General features: G+C 40.3%; 1 protein-coding gene across 1 annotated transcript in view; it reads right to left on the reverse strand.

Annotated features, from left to right (window-relative positions):
- SH3RF3 (SH3 domain containing ring finger 3) overlaps positions 1-24,631 on the reverse strand; it is a 220,634-nt gene extending 196,003 nt beyond the window's left edge. The window contains exon 1 of the mRNA XM_088136560.1: positions 22,114-24,631. Within this exon, the coding sequence (XP_087992686.1) occupies positions 22,114-22,800 (687 nt within the window). The 5' untranslated portion in view covers positions 22,801-24,631. The remainder of the gene's footprint in view (positions 1-22,113) is intronic.
- Between the last annotated feature and the right edge of the window lie 1,077 nt (positions 24,632-25,708).

Here is a 25,708-nt window from a genome sequence, read left to right on the forward strand (position 1 = left end):
CATCTATGATACTGCTGAGTTCTGGATATTCTCCCTAGCAGATAAACTCTCAGCTGGAACTTTCATCAACAGGCCTGCAATTCTGATCAAATAACTTGCAAAAACCTAGGTGGCCAGGTTTTTGTTTTGCAAACCTGTTTCTATTGTATAGATCCCCTATGATGGCCATGGAAAAGAACATTAGTTACTACCATGACAAAACAAAAATGCTCTGGGTATCTGAAAATCAAACATTGCTAGGTGTGGAAGAACACTTTGTACTGATGTGTTGATATCATCTAATCAATTTTTATCCTGCCTTTCTGCCCAGAAGCATCCTGCATTCCCCATATCAAGAAGAGTCCTCCTTCAAGGATGATACAGATCTCAAAGGATATGTGAAACACTGACTTGTGGAGGAGGGTAGGGTGAGGTATGCATTGCCCAGTATTCCAACAGCAGAAGTGACTATGAGGTTCTGAATCCAGAGAGATGAGGCAGAGAGGTGATAGCTATCAGTGGTCTAGTCAAGTGGAAGTGCTTGTTCCTGAATAAATCTCTCACCAATCGCCCTTGATGCTCACACTCTCCTTGTAAAATTACATTTTTAATCTCCTGCTCATCCTTGTCGACTTTGACCAATGCTGAATGTATGAAACAATTGCTTTTAACAATCTGGATTGATACAATCTAAAACTGCATTTGCCTTTTTGGCAGCCCTGTCACACTACTGACTTACATCTAGTTTGTTATCAATTACAATGTCATGATCTTTTTCACAAGTACTCTTATCAACCCAGGCATCTCCATTCTATATCTGTGCATTTAATTTATTTTTGAGTAACTATTACATCAAAATGTAAATCAAAAGCACACTTATTCAGAAATAGTGATCTTGGAATAATTGATTTTAGCATGAAAGCAGGTGTATAAGCCAAGGAATATGTTCAGGCCCTTCACCAAATTTGTACATATATATTTTTCATCCACGTAGAAGAGTAAAGAGATATACAAGAATACAGGATGCCTTCTTAAACATCTTTTGAGCAAGTTTTCCAGCAGCTTTCATAGGCATGTCTCCCACACAGAACAATTCATTGCACAAGATATACTCTGTAATTTCATACTTCATTCTATAAAGCAGAACATACGTCCCTGCTTCTTTCATTAGTAATTTATTAAATAAAAAGAATTAGGTTAGCTTTAAAAAAAAAATGAAACTAAAATGTAGATTAAGAAACATGTTTGTCAACTACTGATGTATCTAAAGGTACAGTATATTCTTAGGCAATGCTTGTGAAAACTGATAACAGGATCTATTTAGTTTGTACCTTGCTAATAAAAAAAGTGAAGGGAAAGCTCTCTTTCCCAAATATACTTTGCACAGAATTGGAGACAATATCTGCTAATCTTTTCTCAAAATCAGATTTGAGTAGTATAACTCTATCGTGAACTAACAAAAATTAAATGGCTACATAGTCTTATTCTTTGTTACTTGCTTCATTGTTTTATGATCAACTGTCACTATGGATTTCAAAAAAATCCTAAGTACAAGAGAAGAGTTACAAAACTGTGGATATAAAAAGTCAAATGAATTGCATGTGAACTCATAGCTGTGATGGATGTTCTAATTCCAAACTAAGCTTGGCTTTCTGACCTCCTTGCTGTTTGTGCTATTCTTTTCTACAATACCAATGCCAAAGTCGCTACATTATCTGTGTGAAGCCTGCCAAGTTCAATAAAAGACTTTCTTAGCTATTCATTTACTCCACTCCAGTGTATTATCAAATGGTAACAAATGCAATAATAAAAAGCCACCTATAAATATAAACCAATTATAGGTCAAAACAGCTTCAAAGCAAATTTTCAGGGCAGATGAAAAACTAGGAAAACTTAAAAAGGGAAATACAACAGAACCATATTGTGATGGTATATCTAAGATTTGAATAGGCTGATTTACATTTAAATATACAACTCCAATTCTTATCCCTTAATTACTCATAATTTTAATAGGTAGACTATATCCTTTGAAGTACACAAATCTGTAGCAGATATGTTCCATATTACATATTTAATCTGTGACATCATTCATATATCCAAGGAATCACTTAATTCTACCAATACTGTTAAATAAATTATGTAAAGCACATAATAAAAATGTACAAAGTAAAATTTATTTTGATCATCATCATCATTTAAACACATGCATCTCTCTGTAGCATAGATACTTAAAGTAATATATAAGATAAAACAATAAAATCACTAAAAGAAATTGTAGCAGCAAAAATGCAATTAAATGCTTAAAAATAGACTACAAAAAAAATAGCACAAGTATAACAGATCTAAAATGCAGGTGAAAAGTATTTAATTTTAATAAAACAAATAGATAACTTGGCACCAATATGCAGTAAGAATTTATTTAGGGGGAAGTGGTACACAGCCTTTGGAAGGGGTGACTCATAACCAGCTACCAAATCTCAACATGTAAAAGTACAGGAAGAAGCACTTCTGAAGATGGTTTGAAGACACAGACAGCTCATAGAAGAAGCTATATTCTTTTGGATTCTTTAGGTATTGTGACTCTAACTGTGAATGGTTTTATTAGTCACAATCAGCACTTTGAATTGAGCTTGGAAACAAACTAGGAACAGAAAAGATGATACAACTCAGATGAGACAATTGATCATAGTATCTTCTTTCAACTCATATTCTGCCTACCATATTTTGGACTGTTTTCAAAGGCATTGAAGTCTCTAAGGCAGGAATCATTAAACTAGAACAGGGATCACTAAAGTTACACTTTCATCATGTAGATACAAGAGTGTTGTACCAATGCGAATTAATAAATAACATTCTGAGCCACAGGGAACACTTGTGTTTCTAAAGACAAGGATGGATCAGTTAACAACTCCAAACTACAGACCTGATGTTGAAACTCCTTTCCAGAGTTTCCACACTATTAATCAAAAGAGATGATTACTGGTTAATTTGATTGATACATACATAGATACATTTTAGAGGTTGCCTGACTCCACAAGACTCTGGAGGGCCTACAATTTTAAAACCAATAAAACAATTAAACAAAGATATGCATGTCTGGAAGAAAACAGAAATTTAGCACTTCCATCGTTTCATCTAATTCAGATGAAAAAGAAGAGATAGGGCTGTTTGTAATCAACATACCAATGCAACTGGACTTTAAATATCCAGATGACCAAAGTCAGCATTTCAGACAGATGCTGGACAAGGTAGAAGATAAGATTCAATCTTGCACGGCCCTAATGCACAAATGCCAAGAAGTTGAATTGAAAAACAGAGACCCAAATTTGAATGAGATCACTGCAACACTGTTTTGCTCACTCTCAATTTAACTAGCTTTTCAGGAACATGCCTTAAGCAGAGTATCAAAAGCTTCTAAGAGATCTAAAAGAACCTACTACCTTTTCCTCTCCCAACATGTAATCCACTGTGCAACCAAAGCAGTGCTAAAATTAAGCCTAACTTTTGCATGAAGAACAGTTTCATGCAAGAGAACTTGGGATCAACTGGTCAACTGTGCAGAGTGAGTTGACATATTTGAGAACTGGATCTTTCTTTGTAAAAGTGTACGTATTCAGGTGGAATATATTATTTTGTTCAGAGAGATCTCATGGCCAAGTACAAATATATAGGCATGGAGGCAGGAAGAAAAAAAATCCTTAAAACTCTTCTAGAAGCACCTGAAGCTGGTATGTAAGCATGTTAAAGATAACGTACTGTATATAGGACAAAGAAGAAGAAAATCAAGGATAGGGGCTTCTTTCAGTTCTGCAGGAGATGCTGCCAGGGAGAAAAACAACCAGACCCAATGCTGACAGAGAAGGAGAAAGATGACCAGAGGAGCAGGAAGCTCATGGGATCCATGTCAGAGGAGCACAAAGGAACCAGGAGATACCTGTAGCAGTGGAGGAGTAACAGAACCAAAGTAGTGCTGGAAAAGGCAGGCTTGGACTGAGTACCATTGCAATGCAAAGCTCTCAGCCCAGGTCAGGAAACAAATACCACAAGAAATACTAGAACTCTACTTTATTAATATAGGTTATACTAAAAGAATCTTGAAAACTTGACAGCGTTTCCCCTTTCTTCCCTCTTATACCAAAAAGAGTCAAGATGGGGCAATTTTGAGTTTCTTTCTCATGCCTTCTTGTTTTCCTGGGCTAAGTTCATGTTTTTCCTAACAGATACCTCCTATCTTCTTCACCTCATTGCTCCTCTACAAAAACCCAATTGGTTCAGGTGCTGGAGCCAGAGAAAGCTTGAGTATGGGGGGGGGGGCTCATAGTTTCTTTATTTTTCCCTTTCAGTAGAGAAGGAAAGCAATTATCATTCCAAAGCCAACACTTTAGATAAGCAGGAGGAGAAAAGAAGTGAAAGAAGTACAGTTTGCAAGCTAAGAACTGTTAAGATTTTCTTTTAAGACTTCACTTTTGTTGTTAGTTATAAAGACACCGTTTCTTTGTTATTATTTTTGCAATAATTTGTACATACACTCAAACTACATCATCTTGTTAATGTAAACAGCTGTAAAATAACATAATACTTCGTTGATCTTTTGGTTCTGTGTGTGTGCATCAGTTCCTATCCTTATGTACCCCTGAACACCATCATGCATTTCAATACAAAAAGTAGTAAAAATACATATTCTATTTTCAGTCAACCTAATAACAGGGACACCAGTTTTATCACTTGGCATGCTAATCACCCCTCAAGTTTAAAAAATCCTAATACGAAATATTGCTATGCAAAAGACTGCCAATCCTGTATTTACAAGGAGTCCGTGCAAGCCTTCGGTCAGGCATGAAGTGGGCAGGTGCCTCTTTGGAAGCCAGGTGCTTGACCATCCTGCAGCAAAAGCCAGAATGGCCACGAAGGGCAGTTCCCATGATTGGAGAGAGAGGGCGGAGGTGTCCAAAGGGGGGCTCAAACGATTAATTAGCATTGCACCAGAACATTGCAAGTTCCACCCCTTTTGTATTGTGATGTTGCACACCTGTACAAAAGGGGAGACACTTGCATTGTGATGCACACAACAAAGCTTTCATAATATTTCTATTATTATTTTATTTTTTATCATATAATGAAATACCAACAACTATAACACTAGCCAAAAAAAAATAGTGGTTATACAATACGAATAATTGCATACATGACTGATTAAAATAAGCTAAACATAACAGGAAAAAAAATGCAATATTCATTTCTATCAACAGGGAATTACTTCAATTCCTGCTGGTGTTTCGAAGGGCCCTGAAGACTGGCTCTTTGCCCAGACCTTTGCCCAAGGTGAGTGAACCCTCCTTTGGATTGTGTGGGTTTGTTTCTTTTCATTCTTGTCCAGTTTTTTGTCATGCTTGCCATCTTTATTCTTCATTTTTGGTATTGTTGTATTTTTTTCTTGCTTTTAATGCTTTTATTTGTAACTGCTCAGTGTTTTTGGAAGTTGCGCGGTATATAAATTTAATAAATAATCATCCTCATCCTTAAATTTGCATTAAATTGAGATCATAGAGAAACATATTGCTTTATCTTATTTTAATAATACAAAGACTTTTCTAAAATAGATAACAATCTCATATCCTAAAGCAATTCCTTAATATTAGCAGAATAAGTTTCTTACTATTGATGTAAGATTCTCCTCAGCAGAGTCAAAACTCTTCATAAAATAACACATTCAATATATTACGAATATAGTTTAACCTCACATTAAATCTTAAGCTATTATATTTCTCCCCCAAAATTGTATTTACTACGATTTGACCACACAAGACTAAATAATAACTTAAACAGTCCCCAAATTTCTTATAATATCAGCAAAAACAATCAATGTGTTACCTTTCCTTTGAGGGATCTAATAGCTACAAAATAATATTTTCTGATGAATTAAATCATAAGAAATAAATTTTACATTTTTAAAAACTTGGATCCATTGATATTCCAAGACTGGATATTTATTCAGTTTTTAAATTTCATATAAAACTGAATTATTGGTTTTACTTCAAGTGCTGCATCTGTTAAGATACATTACAATCGCAGGTACCTCTGAGGCTGCTAAAGGATCTGTACTATACTGTTTTGTCAGTGTACGTTTCAATTATATATATTTCTGAATTCGAAATTCAGTTTCTCACTGTTTTTAAAACAACTATTATAAATCAACAGATTTAAGGTGTTTATTCCTTATTTGGCTCAGGTGTCCTAGTAGAACATCTTTCCTGCTATTTTCACATTTGGATAATTCTACCTCTTCCTTTCCCTTCCTTCACTGTGGCTTTTGAGCTAGAAAACACAATATATATCAAATATGTAAATCAGATCTATACAGATACACATACACCTAAAATCTATAGTTATGAACAAAAAGTACGCGTAAAATATAATAAAATAATATAATAATACAAATAATAGTGGTGGTCACCAAGATTAGCGTTAGTCATCAGTTGTAAGAGGGACAAATAGAACATACAGAAGCACAGAATCAGACAAATCAGAGTCCCAGTCAGATAGAAGAAGTGACAAATAAGCACTGGACTCTCTGTCAAGGTATTTCTTTAGAATGGGATAGATAAATTTCATCCAAGATTCCCCAGAAAAAGAACAAGAAGAAACATGTGGCTCAGAGACTCCACAGAACCATCTCCACTTCGGTATATGTGCTGATTTAGATGAATGTTTTTATAATGTCTCCACAGGTCTGTGGAGGTTAAGGCATCTAACATAGCCAGGGTGAAGGCCTGGAAAAATGTCAGAATTGGAATAGAGGAGTGATAAGATGGTGGCACGTGCTCAATTGGAAAAAATCCACGGCCTAGACTCAGACTTGTTGGAAGTCAATATCCCAGACATGTTGCTTAAGATGACTCCTGGTATTTTCAAAACCTGTTGAGCAGAGGGTTTTCAGGCTTTAAAAGTACTGTGACATCAATTTCTCATGTGATTCTGGATGAAAACCTCACTGCTTAATGGGCAAATATTGTCTAGCAGCTTTCAAGCTTTGAAATGAACATCTCTGTTTACTATCCTTGCACTCTAAAACTTACACGCTTACTCTTTAAATAGGCCCAAAGATGGTGATATTCAGAACCATTCTCATGCCATAAAAATTAAGATACTAAATTAAAAGCCCAAGTTGAAAACCTTGCAGGTTAAAGCTCTCTTCAGCATAAGGCAACCTCAATTTGGCTACAGATATTTCAGGGGTTTGGGCTTTCCATAAATTGTTTCATTAGTTTCTCTATCTTTGCAAAGTATCTATTAGGGATTAATGTTGGAATCCCTCTTAAAATATACATTAGTCTCAATGTAATATTCATATTAATTATATTCATCTTACCTCAGAGACTCAGTAGAAGTTTTAACCACCAGGTTATACCTACTGAAATTATATCTATACATTTAGACATATTTAATTCAACATACTGTGATATATTTCAAGAAAAACATAAAGCCGGGTATTTTATAGAGTGTGTACAAATTGTAAATCCTAGTTTCTTGCAGTAGTCTATACATATAATAGATACATGATTGATTTGATTTAGATAGATAGACAGACAGACAGACTATAGAAGATCTATTTCAATATTTTCCCCAAATTAATAATGTGCTGGTCAGTTGATGCAGTGGACAAAGAGAACTGCCTTGATAAAAGGGGCGCGAGTCTGGGGCAAGAATGTAACATGCGTAAATGTCTTATACAAGTCCCTCCCTAATGCACATGAAGATAAAGGGTGGGAGGGGGGAAACACATTCAGACTTGCAAGATTCTGTCAGTATGGCTTTGCAACAAAAGAGGTACTGACCTCATTTCCTAGTTTGATCTATTTTGAAGGACTGGCAGTCACAGATGTATCCAGTTTATATAACTGAATATAAAAATTAAAAATGGTAATTAGATTATTAGTATTTAACTAGTTATGATTATGACTTCCAGATATAAAATTGTGTTGTTTTTTGTTGCTTCAAGCAGTGATACAACAACTTTACAGATTTCTCTCCTGATACCCAGTACAGTAATACCTCGGTTCATGAACGCTTCTGTTCATGAACAATTCGGTTCACGAACAGCACCGTTCGCAAAATTTTGCTTCCGTTCGCGAATTCTGCATCGGGTGACGAACACGACCCGCAGCCATCTTCCCTGCTGTGACACGAGGTCGTGGCTTCCTGTAGGTGAGCGGGACTCTCCCTCCAAACAATAACCACCTCCCTACCTGCCTTCCTGTCCTCCACGCCAGAAGTCGCCTCAAGCAAGGTTAGTGTTCTCTCTCTTCATACTGTACTGTACTGTACTTTGTTTCATATTTTTGTGGTTTAAAAAAAAATACATATGGTTCAGAACAGATTAACCTTATTTACATTGAATCTTATGGGAAAATTTGATTCGGTTGGCGACCAAAATCGGTTGGCGACCACATTCGTAGGGGTCAGAACGGATTAACCGTATTTACATTGAACTTTATGGGAAAATTTGATTCGGTTCGTGACCAATTCGGTTCGCGACCAGAGTCGTGGAACGAATTAAGTTTGTGAACCGAGGTACCACTGTAGTTCTGATTAATGAATTTCAAAGAATGTTCAAATTGTTCTGAATGTAGCAGTGCCAATTTAACCCTCACTGCTAAAGAACACTTGGTATAATTCATCTGTGGTGGGTTTAGCATAAGACAAAAGTGAGTCTTCAACTACTTTTTACAGCTGTACAAGATTAAAATCTATGAGTCTCTTTTCTGCTGAAACAATGGCAACGGTGAATCCATGAATAAATCCCTTAAATGCATTCCAAAGGGTTAAATTATCATATTTTGGAAATATTATGTGACCTGTCTCTCTTGAGAAGTCTGTAATGCTGGGAAAGCTAAAAAGAAAGAAAAGATGACTACCAGCAGCAAGGTGGATGGGCTCAATTAGAGAGGTGATAGGTGCACCATTAGAAGATTGGTGCCTTATGCTGGTGTCACATTCTGGTCCCCTGTGCTCAACTCAGTTAACAGACCTTCAGAGGCCCCTCTGGAAGCCCAGAGGTTCTCTGGTGCTGCCCTCCACTGCAGGGACACTTAGCCTATTTGATCAGTCTGCCCCAGGCCAACTACTGGAAACTATTGGGTTCCAGAGGGAGCTAGGGGTCTCCTGCATGGCCTGACTGATGCCCAGGTTTTTACCTGGAATAAGAATGTGGTGGGGGCCTCGGATCGGATCATGCTCATGCAACCTCTCTTCTCCTGTGGATCCTGGAACTCCCCCTGGTTTACAAAGAAGTTGAGAGAAATGAAATGGGTGAAGCACCACTGGAGGGCAGCAAGGATTGAATCCAACCAAGCATGAATTACACCCATCATTAGGGCCTACTTCATAGTAGTAAGGTTAGTGTAACATCTGCCCTCACTGCATCATGGATAGCCTTCTGGTGGCCTCATTCATGGTAATCTGGGCCCTCCTGAGACCCCTTCATCATTTTATGAGGCATATTGTTAAAATAATATTATAACCAAGTTATTAAGGAAAACTGGATAGTTTGGGTATAAATTACTATTCAACTACCTATACAAGTACAGTGGTACCTCGGGATACGAACTTAATCCGTTCCATGACTCTGGACGTATCCCGAGTTGGTCGCAACCCGAGGCAATTTCCCCATAAGGTTCAATGTAAAGTACAATCCATTCTGAAACATATGCATTTTATTTTTACACCACAAAAACATGAAAAACAGTGCAACTGGCACAGCATGAAGAGGGAGAATGGGGTGGGGAGGCAGTTATTGGTTGGAGGGAGAGTCCCCTTCAGGGGTTTCCTCTCTTCTTTGCCTCTTAGCTGCAGGCTAACACACACACCAAAAACCTTCACAAAACACACCACAAGTCTCACCGAACGTCTCCTTGCTACCGCGACCTCGCCCACCAGAAGCCGCGACCACGTGGCAGCAGGGAAAATGGCCGTGGATCCGGTTCGTAAGTCGAGGCGAGTTCGTAACCCGAGGTAAATTTTTCCTGCCAAAGCTGGTCGTAACCCAAAATGTTCGTTAGTAGAGGCGTTCGTATCCCGAGGTACCACTGTAATGTTGTCAACAGGATCAGAGCAATGTAAAAGAAGGCAACTGTCCAGATGTTGATACTTTGGTCATTTTGACGAAAGCATTGGATCCTGTAAGTACCTCAGAGACACAGTGTGCCCACAACAGCATAAAAGGAGCAAGATAGATCTTACCCTTGCCTGTGTCAGCACCCACATCATTCATGAAACAAAAATTGTGTCAGAATCCTCGCAATCAATGGCCATCTATGAGGAAAGACATAGTGGAGTACGTAGCTAGCTGCCCAACATGTGCTATGGCAAAAAGACAAGGGGGGGAACCAATGGGCCTTTTATAACCAGTAGCAAACCCTGAGAAGCCTTGGAAACTAATTGCTATGGATTTTATTATTAAGCTACCTGAAAGTGAGAAGAAAACAGTGAATTGGGTAGTAACTGACTTGTTTTCAAAACAAGCCCATTTTGTAGCATGCGCATCTATCCCAACTGTGGGGAAGTTGGCTAAAATATTTATACAGCATATCTATAGACTGCATGGGGCCCTGACCAGATCATTAGTGATCATGGGGTCCAGTTCACTTCAAAGTTCTGGATGTAAGGTTTACCCCGTTCGACTCAGAGAAACTCTCATGACACGTGTGTTCAGCAAAGAAGTTTACTCAAGTGTAACGTACGTAATTACAGACAAAGCCAGGACTGGCTTGGCACATCTTACAGCACAATTTATAGTCCCCCTCTTCCCGCGCTTAGCTCCGTTGCTTGGTTACAAATTACCCGCAGTAATCCCCCCCTTCACTGAAATGGCAGATTCAGTCCAGTTCTTTTGTTTCTTGATTGCTTTACCCTGATGGCGTGGTCATTGTCTTCATTGGGTCTTTCTGTTGCACGCAAAGCCAGGGGTTCTCAATCACCCGCTGATTGCTTTGCCCCGAGCTGCTGCTCACTCCTTTGTCTGCAGCGCTCAAGGCAAATTGGTGTTGACACAAAGTATCTGCTTGCAGTTTAGTAAAGCGGTCCCAGCTGGCCTATTAATCAGTTCACGGTTTCTCACTTCTCCTTTTCCTTTGCTGGCGCTCGGGCGGTGAAACTAACTAAGCACGGCTGGGCAAGTCCCTAGCCGTGCCGCACTGGCTGAATCTGACACTGGAAGGCATTGGTGAAACTAATTGGGTCAAGTCAAGCCCTGAGTTTGAGTGACCACCCCCAGACAGATGGTGCTTCTGAATGTTTGAAGTCCTTATTAGAACAGTAGTTAAGATGTTTTGTAAATTATAAGCATGACAATTGGGCAGAACTCCTGCCATTTGCTGAAGTGGCTTATAACAATGCTGTGCATCAGAGCACTGGGTTTCCCCTGTTCAAAGTAGCTACCGGGCAGGATTTTGTCACTATCCCAGAATTTCCCCAGGAATCCACTCAAGTGGCCTCAGTAGACGAATCGATCAAACAAATGACAGATACTTAGCCTATAATTAAAGCGGCATTACAAGATGCCAGGGAGGATTACAAAAAACATGCAGATCGCAAGTGGTCCCCTGAAAAGGAATGGAAAGTAGGAGACAAAGTGTACTTATTGACTAAGTACCTCAAAACACTTCAACCATCAAAGAAATTGGGACCCAAATTTGTGGGACCTTTTACAATAGAAAGAGTCATTAACCCTGTTACAGTTCGACTACAGTTACCTAAGAATCTTAAGAGGATTCACCCAGTATTCCACTGTAGCCTTTTAAAACCTTACAAAGAATCACCAGAGTGGCACGTGGTGCAGCCACCACCAGACCCTATAATGATTGAAGGCGAGCAGCATTTTGAAGTAAAAGAAATTTTAGATGCCAGAAAACGCAGAGGAGAAGTACAGTTCCGCATTCAATGGAAACATTTTCCCAAGTCTCAGTGCAAGTGGGTGGTGAAGAAACATGTGTGAGCACCACAGCTGATTAACTTATAAGAAATATCCTAACAAGCCAAAATAACGAATTCATTAATGTTGTAAAAATGTATACATGTTTTAGTTCTCTCTATCTAATCCCTCTACAGGTCTCTGTCCACAAAGACCGAAACTGATCCTTTTTTCCAGAGGGGTGGCATGTCAGAATCCTCGCAATCAATCACTTGGACTGCTAGTTTGTTCACTTTGTTTCTGCCATTGCAGAGAAAGGAAGGCGGGGTGGAAGGATGGGAATGTCGATCATTAGGTGCAGATGGGCTGTTATCGTGCTCTCAGGAATGCCCAAAGCCATACCAACGTGAGAACCTGAGGACATCTTCGACATGCGCAAGAGAGATTCCAAGACTGAAGGGGGAGGTGAAATGGGAGTGAGGTAAAACTAGGTTTTGGCACACGTGGGACTCAGTTCCAGCTATGCTCTAGAGCTGTTCACTACTTTCCAATAAAATGAACTTTCCTTTGAACCTTCATTGGTTTCAATGAGAGTTGCTTTTGTTGGGAACTGAGTACTGTGGTTCTTACAAATTGTGTCACAAGACAGAAAACACTACCTTAAAAATGGAACAGCCAAAGATGACTAAGCTGCCTCAGCTATGGTCTGAGGTTAAGATAAGGCAAAACCATGAGATCATGAGATAATAAAATGGTTACTAGGACATGTTTATGCCGCAAGTAGGAAATGTGATAATGAGTCCATGGTTAACTAGTTACATATAGCTTTGGAGTTCTGGAGGAATGCTGATAAATATTGTTTTTTAGAGGCTTCTATCTTCTAAATAAACCCATTCTTCTTAAACCAGAAAAGAGAAAAACTATGTTAACGATTGCTCTGAGTAAAACAAATATTTAGCTTCTCAAAATGTACTGTAGAGAAGAATCTGGAACATATGTTATCTTGACTTGGCAGACCCTTCTCCCTTATGCTCCCCAATTAAATGATAAGGACCTGAATCTGTGGCAAAAGTAGTCATAATAGGAAAACAAATGTAAATAATCTCTTATAAATCTTATGAGAAATCCACAACACTACAGGTTTGTACAAAATTGCATTCCTCAGACACAGTCATAAACTTACTAAATCATTCATAGCATGATTTCATTCTGTTTATAGTACTTATCCAGAAAACCACTTTAGATGGTTTTGTTATGCCACTTCATCTCTATCTTGAAATTCACACTTAGCATTCTCTTCTTGGTAATAAACAGCAAATGGAACACAATGTTTATCCCAGAATGTTTACCCATTGTTCATTAATGACTCTTAGAACATAATCACCAATACAATAATGCTGGAATAAATGGACTTCTATGAAATTAAATCTATCTTTTATACTGCAAAAGTGTCAGTCAATTTGACAGAACTGAATGCAAATAAAATTTTCACTCAAGATTTGATCCTAGATATGTGTCTTGCCTTGACATGCATTGTTGAGACCTAGCATGAAGCCACATTATGGCCTATGATGGCGCAGCTGACCCCAGCTAGATACATGGTAGACAGGAGAATGGAATAGTTCTGATCTATATTCACCAGATCTCTTCATCAAACCACTTTTGCAGAATATAAGGAAGTGACATTTTCTTCCAAGTATATATGAGAGATTCTAGTAAAAAGTGAGTTTGATTTACCTGGTGATACTTCCTGGCAGTTTATTCAAGTATCTGATAGTTGATCAATTTGGTCCAGATGCTACTGTGTTTCTTAAGTTCCATAGTGGTTAGAGGTGTTAGAGGAATTAATTTTGGTTTCTAGGCCAGTAATACTTTTTATAGGAAGCTGGTATTATTTACATATGGGATTGGAACAACAGACGTTATTTCACGCCCTGGCAAACCAAAGAAAGGTTCCAATAAACAATGTGGAATTAGTTTTCTGATCTTAAGATGGGATTAATACCACAAAAACATACTTCTGTATATTTGACATTTCAGAAAATGTTCAGTAAGAGTTGGCTTCTATCACCCTGTTATTTGTGTATTTAAGATTTTTATGCTACTTTAATCCCAAAAGACACTAAGTATTATGCAATAAAATAGAAATAAGAATCAAGCACTACCATAATAATATAAAAATTGTAACCAATGTTAAAATTTTATCTCACATTCTCATTTTCTGTCACCCATCCCACTCAGATTAGTCAATTTCCAAAGGCCTACCAGAAAAGCCACCTTTTGACAAGACTACAGAAGGTTTTGGAAATAGGAGCCACTCTTGCATCTTGGAAAGCAAGATATCCCATAAGACAGTAGCCCACAAATGCCCACAAGTATCCCTCCTGTCATACTTTTTGATAGGTAGAGACCTTCAGTTTGCATCTTCTGCTCTGACCTTGTCCTATTATTGTTGCATTTGGGGCAAATTCTACAGGATTGTTAATATGACTCTGGATTAATCACTGTATCTCAAAGATGCATAGGTTCTGCTTGGCTATATCCCCAATATTTGGAAACTATCAAGAATTGTGGATTTCTGGCTATGTGAACAAGGAAGAATTTTTATAAAACACTGAAAGATGAAATTATATCTGATTTCTTGCAATGGAACACTGATGGGGTTGATGTAGGATTTTTTTTAAAAGACAAAAAAGCAGGACTTCCAGATAATATGGTTGAAGTTCTGGGAGCTATTCTGCATAAAACAATTTCCACACATTTTTCTTCTTTTTATTTCTTTTCCTTTATTTCTGTACTTAACAATCCATGCTCTCTGTACTAACTTATCTTCATCTTGATGCTGTGCAAGATAGAAAATTATCAATGGTACATTAGCAGACTATAGGGACAATCAATCAATCAATCAATCTTTTTTACATGATTATGAGCTTTTATCACAAGCTCTGACTTGTAATTCTTTTAATCCAGGGGTCCCAAAACTCTTTAGCTCATTGACCCCTTCATGAAGTTTCAAGGTCGATACTGACCACTTTGGGGAACCCTGTTTTAAACCATGTTGATAACTGGACCCTGCAGATTCATTCCCAATTGAAACTTGGAAAATATTTTTTTTAATTTGTGAGGGGAGTTACCAGTTCTGGACATAATCCCTGCTTCATAGTATGATCCCTTTATTACCAGTTGCTTCTGCTCTAGCTGCTTCTGCCACAGTTGCTGTTTACCTAACTCCTACAGGTAGCCTTGTCACATTTCTAACAAAAGAGGGAAAAGGCAGTAACTTCTCTCATGTGCACTTTGTTGTTTAGTCGTTAAGTCGTGTCCGACTCTTCATGACCCCATGAACCATATTGCGCCAGGCCTTCCTGTCCTTCACTGCCTCCCTGAGTTTGCTCAGTTTCATGCTCATTGCTTCAGTGATGCTATCTAACCATCTCATCCTCTGCCGTCCTCTTCTCCTTTTGCCTTCAATCTTTCCCAGCATCAGGGTCTTCTCCAAAGAGATCTCTCTTTGGGGGTGCCATATTAAATGTTCACAACATATTCATGTACCTCCTTTATATAGGAAAAATTTGGAATCCAGTAAGTATGAGAAGCATGTATCATTTTTTCTGTGAACAACAACAGTTTAAAAACTAAGAATTCCAAAGATTGATTGATTGATTAATTAATTCAATTAACATAGCCACCCATCTCACATTTGTGACTCTGGGAGGCTCACAATTAAAACAACCACAAAAAAAATAAACAAAAGATAGATAACAATAAAACAATAGCCTCATTAAATACAAATTAAAACCATAAAACATAATCATTGGGAAAGTGCAAGTCATGCATGAATCAATACAATCATCTAGCAGGCTCCATACCATAACCGGATCCCTAGGCACAATGACAAAACCATGTCTTCAGAATCTTTAGAAGGCAAGTAACCTCCAAAAGGATGATGTTCCAAAAGGTGGGTGCCATGGTGGAAAAAGCTTTCCTCCTTGGTCCCATCATATGGCACTTCTTAATAGATGGGAACGGTAACATGCTTCTTCTGCTGGTCCTGATGGGACAGGTAGATGTAATTGGGGAGAAGCAGTCCCTCAAATAACCCATGCCATGTAGAGCTTTATAAGTCATTACCAGCATTTTGAATTGAAACCAGAAGCAAACTGGCAACCAATGCAGCTTGTGGAGCAGAGGTGCAACGTATGCTGATTCGGCAGTGTACATAACTGCCTACACTGCCAGATTTCATGCCAGGTGCAATTTCCAGATGCTCTCCAAGAGCAACCTCATGTACAGCGTGTTACAGTAATCTATTTGGGAGGTAACCAGGGCATGAGTGACTGAAAATAAAACCTCTCAGTCCAGGAATGGGTGCAACTGGTGCACAACACAAAGTTGTCTAAAGGCTCTCCTGGCCACAACTGCCACTTGCTTTTTGAGCAGGAGTCGTGAGTCCAGAAGGACTCCCAAATTGTACACAGGGTCTGTTTGGGGCAGCACCACCCCATCCAGCACCAAAGATGTTAAGTCCCCAAAACCGAAAGGCCCAGACACTCAGTCTTGTTAGGGTTGAGCTGAAGCCTAATTGTTCCCCATCCAAACCCCCACAGCTTCCAGACACTGAGACAGGACATTAACAGCATCACCTGATTTGCCAGGGGCAGAGATGTACAGCTGAGTATCATCACCATACTAATGATATCTCACCCCATGGCAATGGATCACATCACCCAGCAGTTTCATGTAGATGTTAGACAGGAGAAGAGTAAATACCAAACCTGGAAAACCTTGCAAAGCAAGAGCCGGGGGGGGGGACCTCTTGCTCCCAGTCAACACTGAAACAGACCCCAGAAGAAGCAGGAGAAGCAACACAATACAGGGCTGCCGGCCCCCAACCTCAGTAGATTTGGAAAGCTCACAGATTGTGATATTGATAAAACTACACTAAATGTGCCTGACAAAGAACTAATTTCATACATAATGGATTTCTAAGTTAAATATATGTAAACATATATTGATAAGACGTATTAATCTTTCCTAACCTGCATTTCCCACCAGGTGAGGCTGTTTCCAAACCCAGTTTTAAAATATACATATTGTACATTTATAGGTTGAATTATCTTGTTACAATAAGTTCTGGAGTAAAGAAATAACAGTTCGACTATTCCAGATTGTTCAGTACTGAATATACTGAAGGCAAACCCCCCCCAAATAAGATAAAAAAGCCTTATTCTCTGGAAAGCTGAATGCAAACAGACATAGCATGTAATGGATATGTTAATGAACTCTAGGGGAATGGCAGGTTGGCAGATTATTTGCTATAATATAAATTTCCACAACAGCACAAAATATGGCTTCACTCCAAATATGAACCAACTGAGCAAATAAGGGCAAAATTCATTTGTCTGCCTCAGTTAATGGAAGAAAAGAAAACAGAGTGGCAAAATGGTTCCACTGAAGAGTCAAGAGTGACAGGGCTAAATCTTAATCTAAGGCCTAACTACCTTAACACAAATCTTTTTCATGGCTATTAAACCCTGGAGACCAACCTTCTACAACTATTTATTCCAAAGAAACATCAACACTTACATCCTGGAAAAAAATTTTTCATCATTATCTGTTATCTTTAAAGACAGTCACCATAATCTTTAAAAAGGAATCTTATGTTAATCATTAACTTTCATTTGTCAAACACCGATATGAAGAAAAATAAAGTTTACTTATAGCCTGTATGAGAGTAATATGTTATTGTTAAATCCCTGCATATCAACATGTACTGAGTAGCAATAAAGATATTATTTTCTGAAACAAAAGATTTAATCCCTATGTAGACTTAATGTATTCCATCTGCAAAGTATGGGAATAAACTTCACAAGATTTAACTGAATCTACCAGATTTATTTAATTTGCAGACCTGAGCCATTCTTGAATTATATCTATCTAATATAACCAGTTGGGAAGTCAGCCAAGAGAAGCACTGAAAATCTTGGAATTAGTTTGCATCTTAGATAAAGGTTTGAAAATGAAAAGAATATCCTGTGGGATTGCAAACATAGCTATTATGTTTGTGGACACTATTTCAGTATGCTGCACAATCCCAGAAAACTAGAATCTTCGCATAATGAGAATCTTTAAGAACACTTACATAACAATTTTTTTTTTCTAGGTAGCAGTATCCTAATGTTGGAAAAAATAGTTTAGGGCTGCTAGTTTCAGACTGCAAAAATCCAGGTGATCACTAGATAGCAGCAAAGAGATACAGAAAATTCTTTCCTGCCATCTTAGCAATTGTGCAGGTATGGGTAGCCCAGATCTGGTAGCCCCAAAACAGGGTTGTTATCACATCCATTATCACATGATGGCTGACCTCAGTATGTATCTGCAAACTGTATTCAATCAAATGGGTCAACATTTGTATAGGACTAGCCTGAAACTGGAGAGAAAAATAAAATAGTTTTGATTCCAAGAATATAAAAATGTTTTGATATTTTAATCATAATTATAGCAACAATAACAAGCATGTACAAACTGCTTTTGGAAAGCAGTGACAAGGAGATGTTTCACAGAGTTTTAATCTGTAATTTTCACCATAAAGTTGTCATCAGTGAATGGATATTGTGGTGGGCGGGCAGTCCTATGGATTTTACGTTATGTATTTATTTTACAATTGTATTAGTTATATTGTAACCCGCTGAGAATCTTTTGCGAGTCTGGCAGTTTATAGAGTAAATAAATGTAAAGTAAATTTGCGTGTGAAAATATTTCATATCCAACATCTCAGTAATTCCTATAATTAATAAGTCCTATAAAACATGTCAGTATGTGTAATCCCAACATGAAGATGGAAGGATAGACTTTGCGGCTTGCCTAAGATAATTTAGCAAGTCTGGCTATGGTGAGATGGGAAGTATGGTGAAGTTCTCTGCACTACTAAATCAACACCCAGAAACAGTGATAATTTCTACTTGGCACTATAGGTTAAAGGTAAATTATTTCCCCTCTTCCATTGAAAGAAAAAAAAGACAATATGTGATCATTGACATAAATACAGGTCAGGTTCTCTTTAAACAAAGAAACAGAAGATGACAACTACAAAATAATTTTCCTGAATAACACAAGCTTAATAAATATTGCATATCTTTTTAAGCACATCTTGTTTTTCCAATGATCCCCTTACCAAAATGAAGCATTAAAATGCAAATAAAAATCCAGAGCTTGTTACTGCTTCCTTTAATATATTATGTCAGATGAATGCTAAATATATCCATCAAACATCATAATGCTTTAGAAAATTTTGACATTATTGGATATGTAGTCAGGTAAAAACGAGTCCTTTCTAGTATTGGCTGAGGATCAAAAGTTTTGCTCCTCTGCAGATGCAAAATATTTGTTAAACTATAAAACAGAATAGGATTTGGAATTTTATTTTAAACATGAAATATCAGCAAGAGCAACCTAAGCAACCTGGTTAAGGAAAGTGAAGGGTCAGGCAGATATATTTATCAACTGCACATCTCAGAAGTGAGAAGCAGGATTTTTTTAATAATGTCAATAACAACAACAACAACAATCACATTTTTGGTCACTGTCAGCTATACAATATCGACATTTTTAAGTGGAGTAACCTACAGTGGCTAAACTAGTTAGCCAACCCGAACTTTATGACTTTAACATAGTTGGCTGATAAATTTTCCCTAAGGAAATTTTAATTACTTAATTCAGTAAGTTTATTTTGAGAGTTAGAATTGCATACTTCTTAATAAATACACAGAACTATAGGTATAATGAAATCAGAACATCTAATATAACTTGCCATTCTCTGGTCCAGTAAGCATTTGTTACATTTGTGGCTGACGTTCTACTTCCCTTGGTAGCTAATTCCACATCCCAATATCTCCTCATTACTTAGTCCAACTCAGTCTAAGCCAATCTGCAATAACTTAATGTAACATTCAGTGTCCTTAAAAATGGATTGGATCAGTAGGAATTCAAAGAAGGTATCAGCTATGTTTTAAAACACCACTATGAAGTTAATTTCTTAGAAATGCATAAAGAATAGCTACCATCATGCAAATAAATGCTTCTTAATTTTCTTTAACGAACAACCCATACATGATAATAATAATTTTGCACTTAGTAAACATAATAATGCTACTTCTACCATTCATATTTCTTCCCATGGAAGTAAGTGAATTCCACTTTTCAATGAACCAGTTAGTATTTATTCCCAGCTAAATTATAAAGTAGAGTAAGAACTTATTTTTTGGCATATCCCGCAGAATAAATGTTATAATTTGGTAAAATATCTGCTCTTTACAATGACCTATTTTATATTTTGTATTGTTTAATGCATGCAAGGTGCTCCTCCATTTTGAGGAAAATATGTGAAATAGCTAATAGTAGCAATTCTAAGAACTTCTTGTGCAGATATAGCTATATGTTCTTTTGCTGTGAGGAACCTTATGAGGATTGGAAATGCTGGACTGATTTAAAAGGTAATGCTGTGAAATCACTTAGAAGGCTAAACAAACAATTTCACTGAATCATTTACATTAATGAACTCATTAGCCTGAAAAAGGGAGTAAACGTGACAGCTAAGTTATTTTAAAAGTGAGGAAAAAGTGTCACTGCAAACAAAAAGAGGTTTTTACCAACTCTTGTCACGTTATAAACCAGTATGTACAAGAAACTACTCATTCTTGCACACACAATGATGATTTTTGTTATAGCTTCTAGCAGTATCTCTTGATTGTGGCCATGTTCCAGAGCCCCATTTGAGATACGAAGATAGTTCACCTGGTACACGAAAAAACTGGTTTTAGTATGTGATGGTTCAATAACGTTATTGCTTCACAAGAACATGGGAAGCCACTTTATACTAGATCTTATTTTTACATTCAGCTCAACATTCTCTATTCTGATGGGTAGGTGTCTGAAGAAGAGAGAGATCTTTCCAATCACCTGCTGACTACTCCTTACAACTGGGATTAGAGGAACTGGGTAACTTTTATTTATGTAGCATATGTCTGACAACTTCCTGTACCATGTGCCTAATTCAACCATAAAGTCCAGTACCACTATTCAACATACTGAATTTTATTTAAGACATTATGATTTTTATGTAAGAGTAAATGACTTCATTAACAGCCACTGCTCCTTCAAAGGAAGAAATGCTGCCCAGATCAAACACCTTATCAGTGATTTTAAAGAACACTTGCCCTCTGAAGTACCCATGTTAGAAGCAAACAATGACATGTCCTTTTGAAAAATGCTTAAAAAAATAAACTACCTCCGGATTTGATCATCCATTGTACAGTAACAGAAACAGAAAGAACAGCTTCAAAGAGCACAAAGAGAAAAGGAATTTTCTAAGAACTATTGCACAGAACTGTATACTCCTTAGACCGAAGTATGAGTATGGGAAAGGGGACTCAGAAACAGCAACAACTAAGCCAGTATACAACTAATGTAAAAGCCTACATTCTGCTGCATCACCAGTAGTTGAGGGTCAAAGTGCATTCATTTTAGAAAAGGAGAAGGTGCCTTACACGTCAGGTAAATGAAGTATCTGTAGCTGAGTAAATTAAAGAACCAGCACTATATTCCCACTGATGCCAAAGTGAATCCTCTACGCTCCAATTTAGAGAAAGGGATTTTTGGCAGAGGCACCTCTTATTGGTCCTGCAATTCTGAAACATCATAATTTGGATCTGCTAGAGCTATTTTCAAGGAAAATTGATCAGGACATTCACAGAGCTGGGTGGAAGCTCTCAAATGGCAGAGAAAGCCACGAAGAGAGACAGGAGCCCCAATCACCCACTGTATCTGGCTCCACTTTTGTCTCCTGGTGAGGAATTTCTGAAAGTAAATAAAAAGAGTTTCCCACAACATGCTTTTAATGGGCAGCAGTCTTTGCACAACATCTACCATCCTCAGGATTGCCACGTACCCTGCGTCTGTTCAAATCCTCAAAGTTTACGCGGAGAGCCAGCGAAGTTGCTGGAGCCAGCCCAATAGGTAAGTCACCCTCCTGGAGGCGAAGTGCAGAAAGATGTTCCCATGCTGCAGAGTTGAAAAGGTAGACACGAACAGGGTAGGAAAGGGGGCGTGGGCGCGGGGGCAGCCCGCTGCCTGGGGCGGGGCACGAGCGCTTCTAAGGGAGCGAGGAAAGAAGGAGAAAAAGGCGGGAAGGGAACCGGGAGAGCGCGGCTCGGCCCCGGACGACTTACCTTAAGCGAGGCGCTCCGGCTGGCGGCGGCGAGTTCCCGCAGGCTGGCGGCGGCCGAAGCCGCTGCAGCGGCCACGCTCGGGGAGCCGGTGGACGTGGTGGCCACCGCCAGGGGTTGACAACCAGGGTTAACGGGGGGAACGACGCTGCTCCCTCCTCCTCCTCCTCCGGCGGCGGCCGCGGGGCTGCCTTCGCTGCTGCTGCCGCCTGAAGGGCCGGCGTTGCTCTGGGGCTTGGGGCTGCCGGGGCCGCAGTTGCCGCCCCCGCAGCAGCCGCCTCCAGCGCCGGCGCGGGGTCTCTGTCGAATGCCGTCCAGCAGGCGGACGAGCAGGATGTTGGCGGGCAGCTCGTCCACGCCGCAGCCCACCAGGATGCGGCACTCGGGGCAGCGCAGCTCGTGGCGGGAGCTGACGATGCTCTCCAGGCAGCGGCGGCAGAAGGTGTGCTGGCAGGGGAGCACCTTGGCCGTCGTGTCCAGGCGCTCCAGGCACACGGAGCACTCCAGCAAGTCCAGCAACGACGACTCGTCCATGGCCCCTCCGGCGGCGGCTGGCGGTCCCTCGCCGTTGCCCCCGCCGCCGCCTCCCGCCGCCGCAGAAGACGCCCGCCGCCTCCGCCTCTCCTCCGCCGCTCGCTTCTCTGCGGCGGCAGCCTTGGAGGAGCACAGCCAGGACGCCCCTAGGAGCATTTAGGCCAGCGAGGGAGGCCGCTGGAGAGGCGGCAGCCCCGGCACATGGCAGCCGGCGCAGGGGCCGCCGAGTCCAGCCCGCCTAGGGCCTGTCAGCGAGAGCCACCGCGCGGAGGGCGGGGATTGGGAGCGCGGCTCTCTCCCCTGCCCGCTTTCCTCCCCGGCGGGCGGGCAATGGCTCCCCGGGGTGGGCGGGGGCTGCCACCCGCTCGCGCGCTCCCCTCGCCGCCGTCCCCCGTGCCCCCAGCGGAGAGGCGCCTCCGCAGCCTCCGCGGCGAACGAAGCCCGGGCAGAGCGAGGGCGACGCTGCCCGCCCGCCGGAGAAGGTCGGCAGCACCTGCTCCTCTCGCTTCGTGCTCGCCCGGCTGTCAGCAAGCACGGCGGGGCACGGCGCGCCTGAGGCGCAGAGCGCGGCGCTCCCTCGGCGCCTCCGTCTTGGCCCGAGGGCAGTGCCGGAGCCCAGGGCCGGGCTGCGGGCGCCGGAGAGCGAGCGGCCGTTCCCTTCCTCGGGGCTCGGCGGGCTGCCTTCCCCCGCCCGCCCGCCCTCCCTCCTAGCGAGCCGCGGCTGCCTCGCTCTCCCAGCGCCGCTCCCTGTTGTGTACGGCGAGGGCAGGCGCAGCCTCCGCCCGCTGGGTCTCACGGGCTCCCATCTTCCAAATATTCCTCCCGGCGGCGGTGCTCAAGATACAAAGGAGGCGGCGGGGGTGGGGTGGGGTGGGGAGGGTGCCGTAAGCGGTCGGTTCCTCTAATCCTCGTTTCTTGCATGGATCCTGGGGAGGACGAGTTCAGCCTGATCCCGAACCCCGGCCAAGTTCTGTCGCTCGAAGGTTTGGGGTCTTTCTGCCCTTCCCGTGCTCGCCAACCATCAGGACAACCGCCCAGTCCCCGCCCTCGACTCCTTCGACGTCGGGTCCTGTTATTATCCTCCAAGGATGCTGCTGCTGCTGCTGCTAATCGAAGGGGGCTGAATTGCACGACGCAACTAAGTCTTTCATCTGCTGCACGGAGGGATTCAGACGTCTTCCATCTAGGAGGCGCAAGATCCGTAAGGCAAAGATCTCCCTTTCTCTTCAAAATTGGCCTGTCACTTTGTTTTCCGTTCCTGATCCCACTCGAGGCAAAAGAAAGTTAGTGCGCATTAGCAATAAGACACCAACTTCGTGCTCTGCTTATGGTGCTGCGACGCCGCAGCGTGTTCCCGTAGTCGTATAATCCATCGGAGGGGGACAGAGGGATGTTTTCGCATATCGGCGCTCGGTCTCGGGCAAGCGTCAGAGGAACGGAAATACGTACCCCAGGAGCAATCGGAGGAGATGGAAGTTTGAAGAAGTTTGCCCACTCCGGACGAGTCAGACGTATTCCTTACAATTGGCTTCCCTCTAGTGGAGTTTTGGTAAACTTGCAGCGGGAAGGAGAAATTTAGGTCCTCCCTCGCCTCCCCACTTTGCAAACTCATACTGGAAAAAATGAATTGTATTAATAATTAATACAGATTTACACCTATTTAGCTAGCTGCAACTAAATAGTCCATTATAACATGTATCAGCAATCTGCGGTGGTGTACATGTGCAGGGCAGTAGATGGGATCTCCTTACAGATCTGTGGGTGACATGCAGTTAGTTGGGAAGAATTTCTGTTTAACCCTATTAATAAACAAATGATCGGCTGAATTAAAGAAATGTTTAAATAAGCAGGAGTGCACTTTGGTCTGGAAGGCTGAAAGCTTTGTTCGGATTTTAAATTGGGTAGAGGGAAGTATGGGGACTTGCCCATAAGACTGGCCAGCCAAGTAAAAATGCATGCAAAATCCTAACATAGTTCTGTAGCTTTCTTTCAAATTCTATGGATATATTTTCGGGATAACATTTACGACAATAAATTTTATAACAAACATTTTATATTGCTTTTAAATGGTTTTTACATTTTTTTTACCCCGCTTTTATTATTTTTATAAATAACTCAAGGCAGAGAACATACCTTTTTTTATTATTATTATTGAGAAAAAGAAAGAAAAACACAGAAAGTGCTTTAACAAAAAAGTGAAAGAAATAGGCAAACATACCTAATCCTCCTTCCTCCTCCTATTTTCCCCACAACAACAACCCTGTGCGGTAAGTTGGGCTGAGAGAGAGTGACTGACCCAAAGTCACCTAGCCGGCTTTCATTATATAATATATAATAATAAAATAAATGCTATTATTTGGCCCACTTCTAAATAGAATTTGATCTAACACGTTTGACAAGAAAAATAGGAAATGACATGTCAGTATATGAAAATATTCTTGTTTAGTTTTAGGCTGCTAACGTGACCCAAACTCACATATTTTTGCATCTGTTTGGTGTCTGGGTGCCTGCTCTTGCACATTATATCGTAGGAGGGCTGTGGAAAGCTGATCTGACCCAATGCCATTTTTTTTCTGCCAAAATTGTGGGAAAACCATTTTGGCAGATTGTACAGCAAAGAAAAATAAAGAGGAAAAGAAAAACGTGGAGGAGTTAGATATGAAGTGGGCAGAGGACTGCTGCCTTTTTTGGCCCATGGTTTATTTAGAAACAAGATTAAGGATATAACCCAAAACCATTCCCTTGTGCTGTTGTTTTACTGCAAATCACTGCTTTCTGCCATCCTGTCCTCTGCTTGAAATTATTTTGTGGTTTTCAGACATACTTCTAGTCCTTCTGTAAGCTACACTTTTTAATCAATCATCCATTAATGATCTCTGTATATCATTATGGTGCTCAGAGTCCTACTGTCTGCTTATCATATATCTAATATAGGTAAGGCCAATCCATGACCTACAATGCAGTTGTAATTGCAGGAAGACATTGCTGCCTCTGTGATAAAGATTAGCTATAGAACTGAAGGAATATAAACCTCTGCTTCTCAAATGTTTTAAAAATAATGTAT

Source organism: Python bivittatus, unplaced genomic scaffold, assembly GCF_059951505.1.
Source record: "Python bivittatus isolate LINGU-HERP-01145 unplaced genomic scaffold, Pbiv_v1 ctg000060_np1212, whole genome shotgun sequence".
Taxonomy (NCBI): Eukaryota; Metazoa; Chordata; class Lepidosauria; order Squamata; family Pythonidae; genus Python; species Python bivittatus.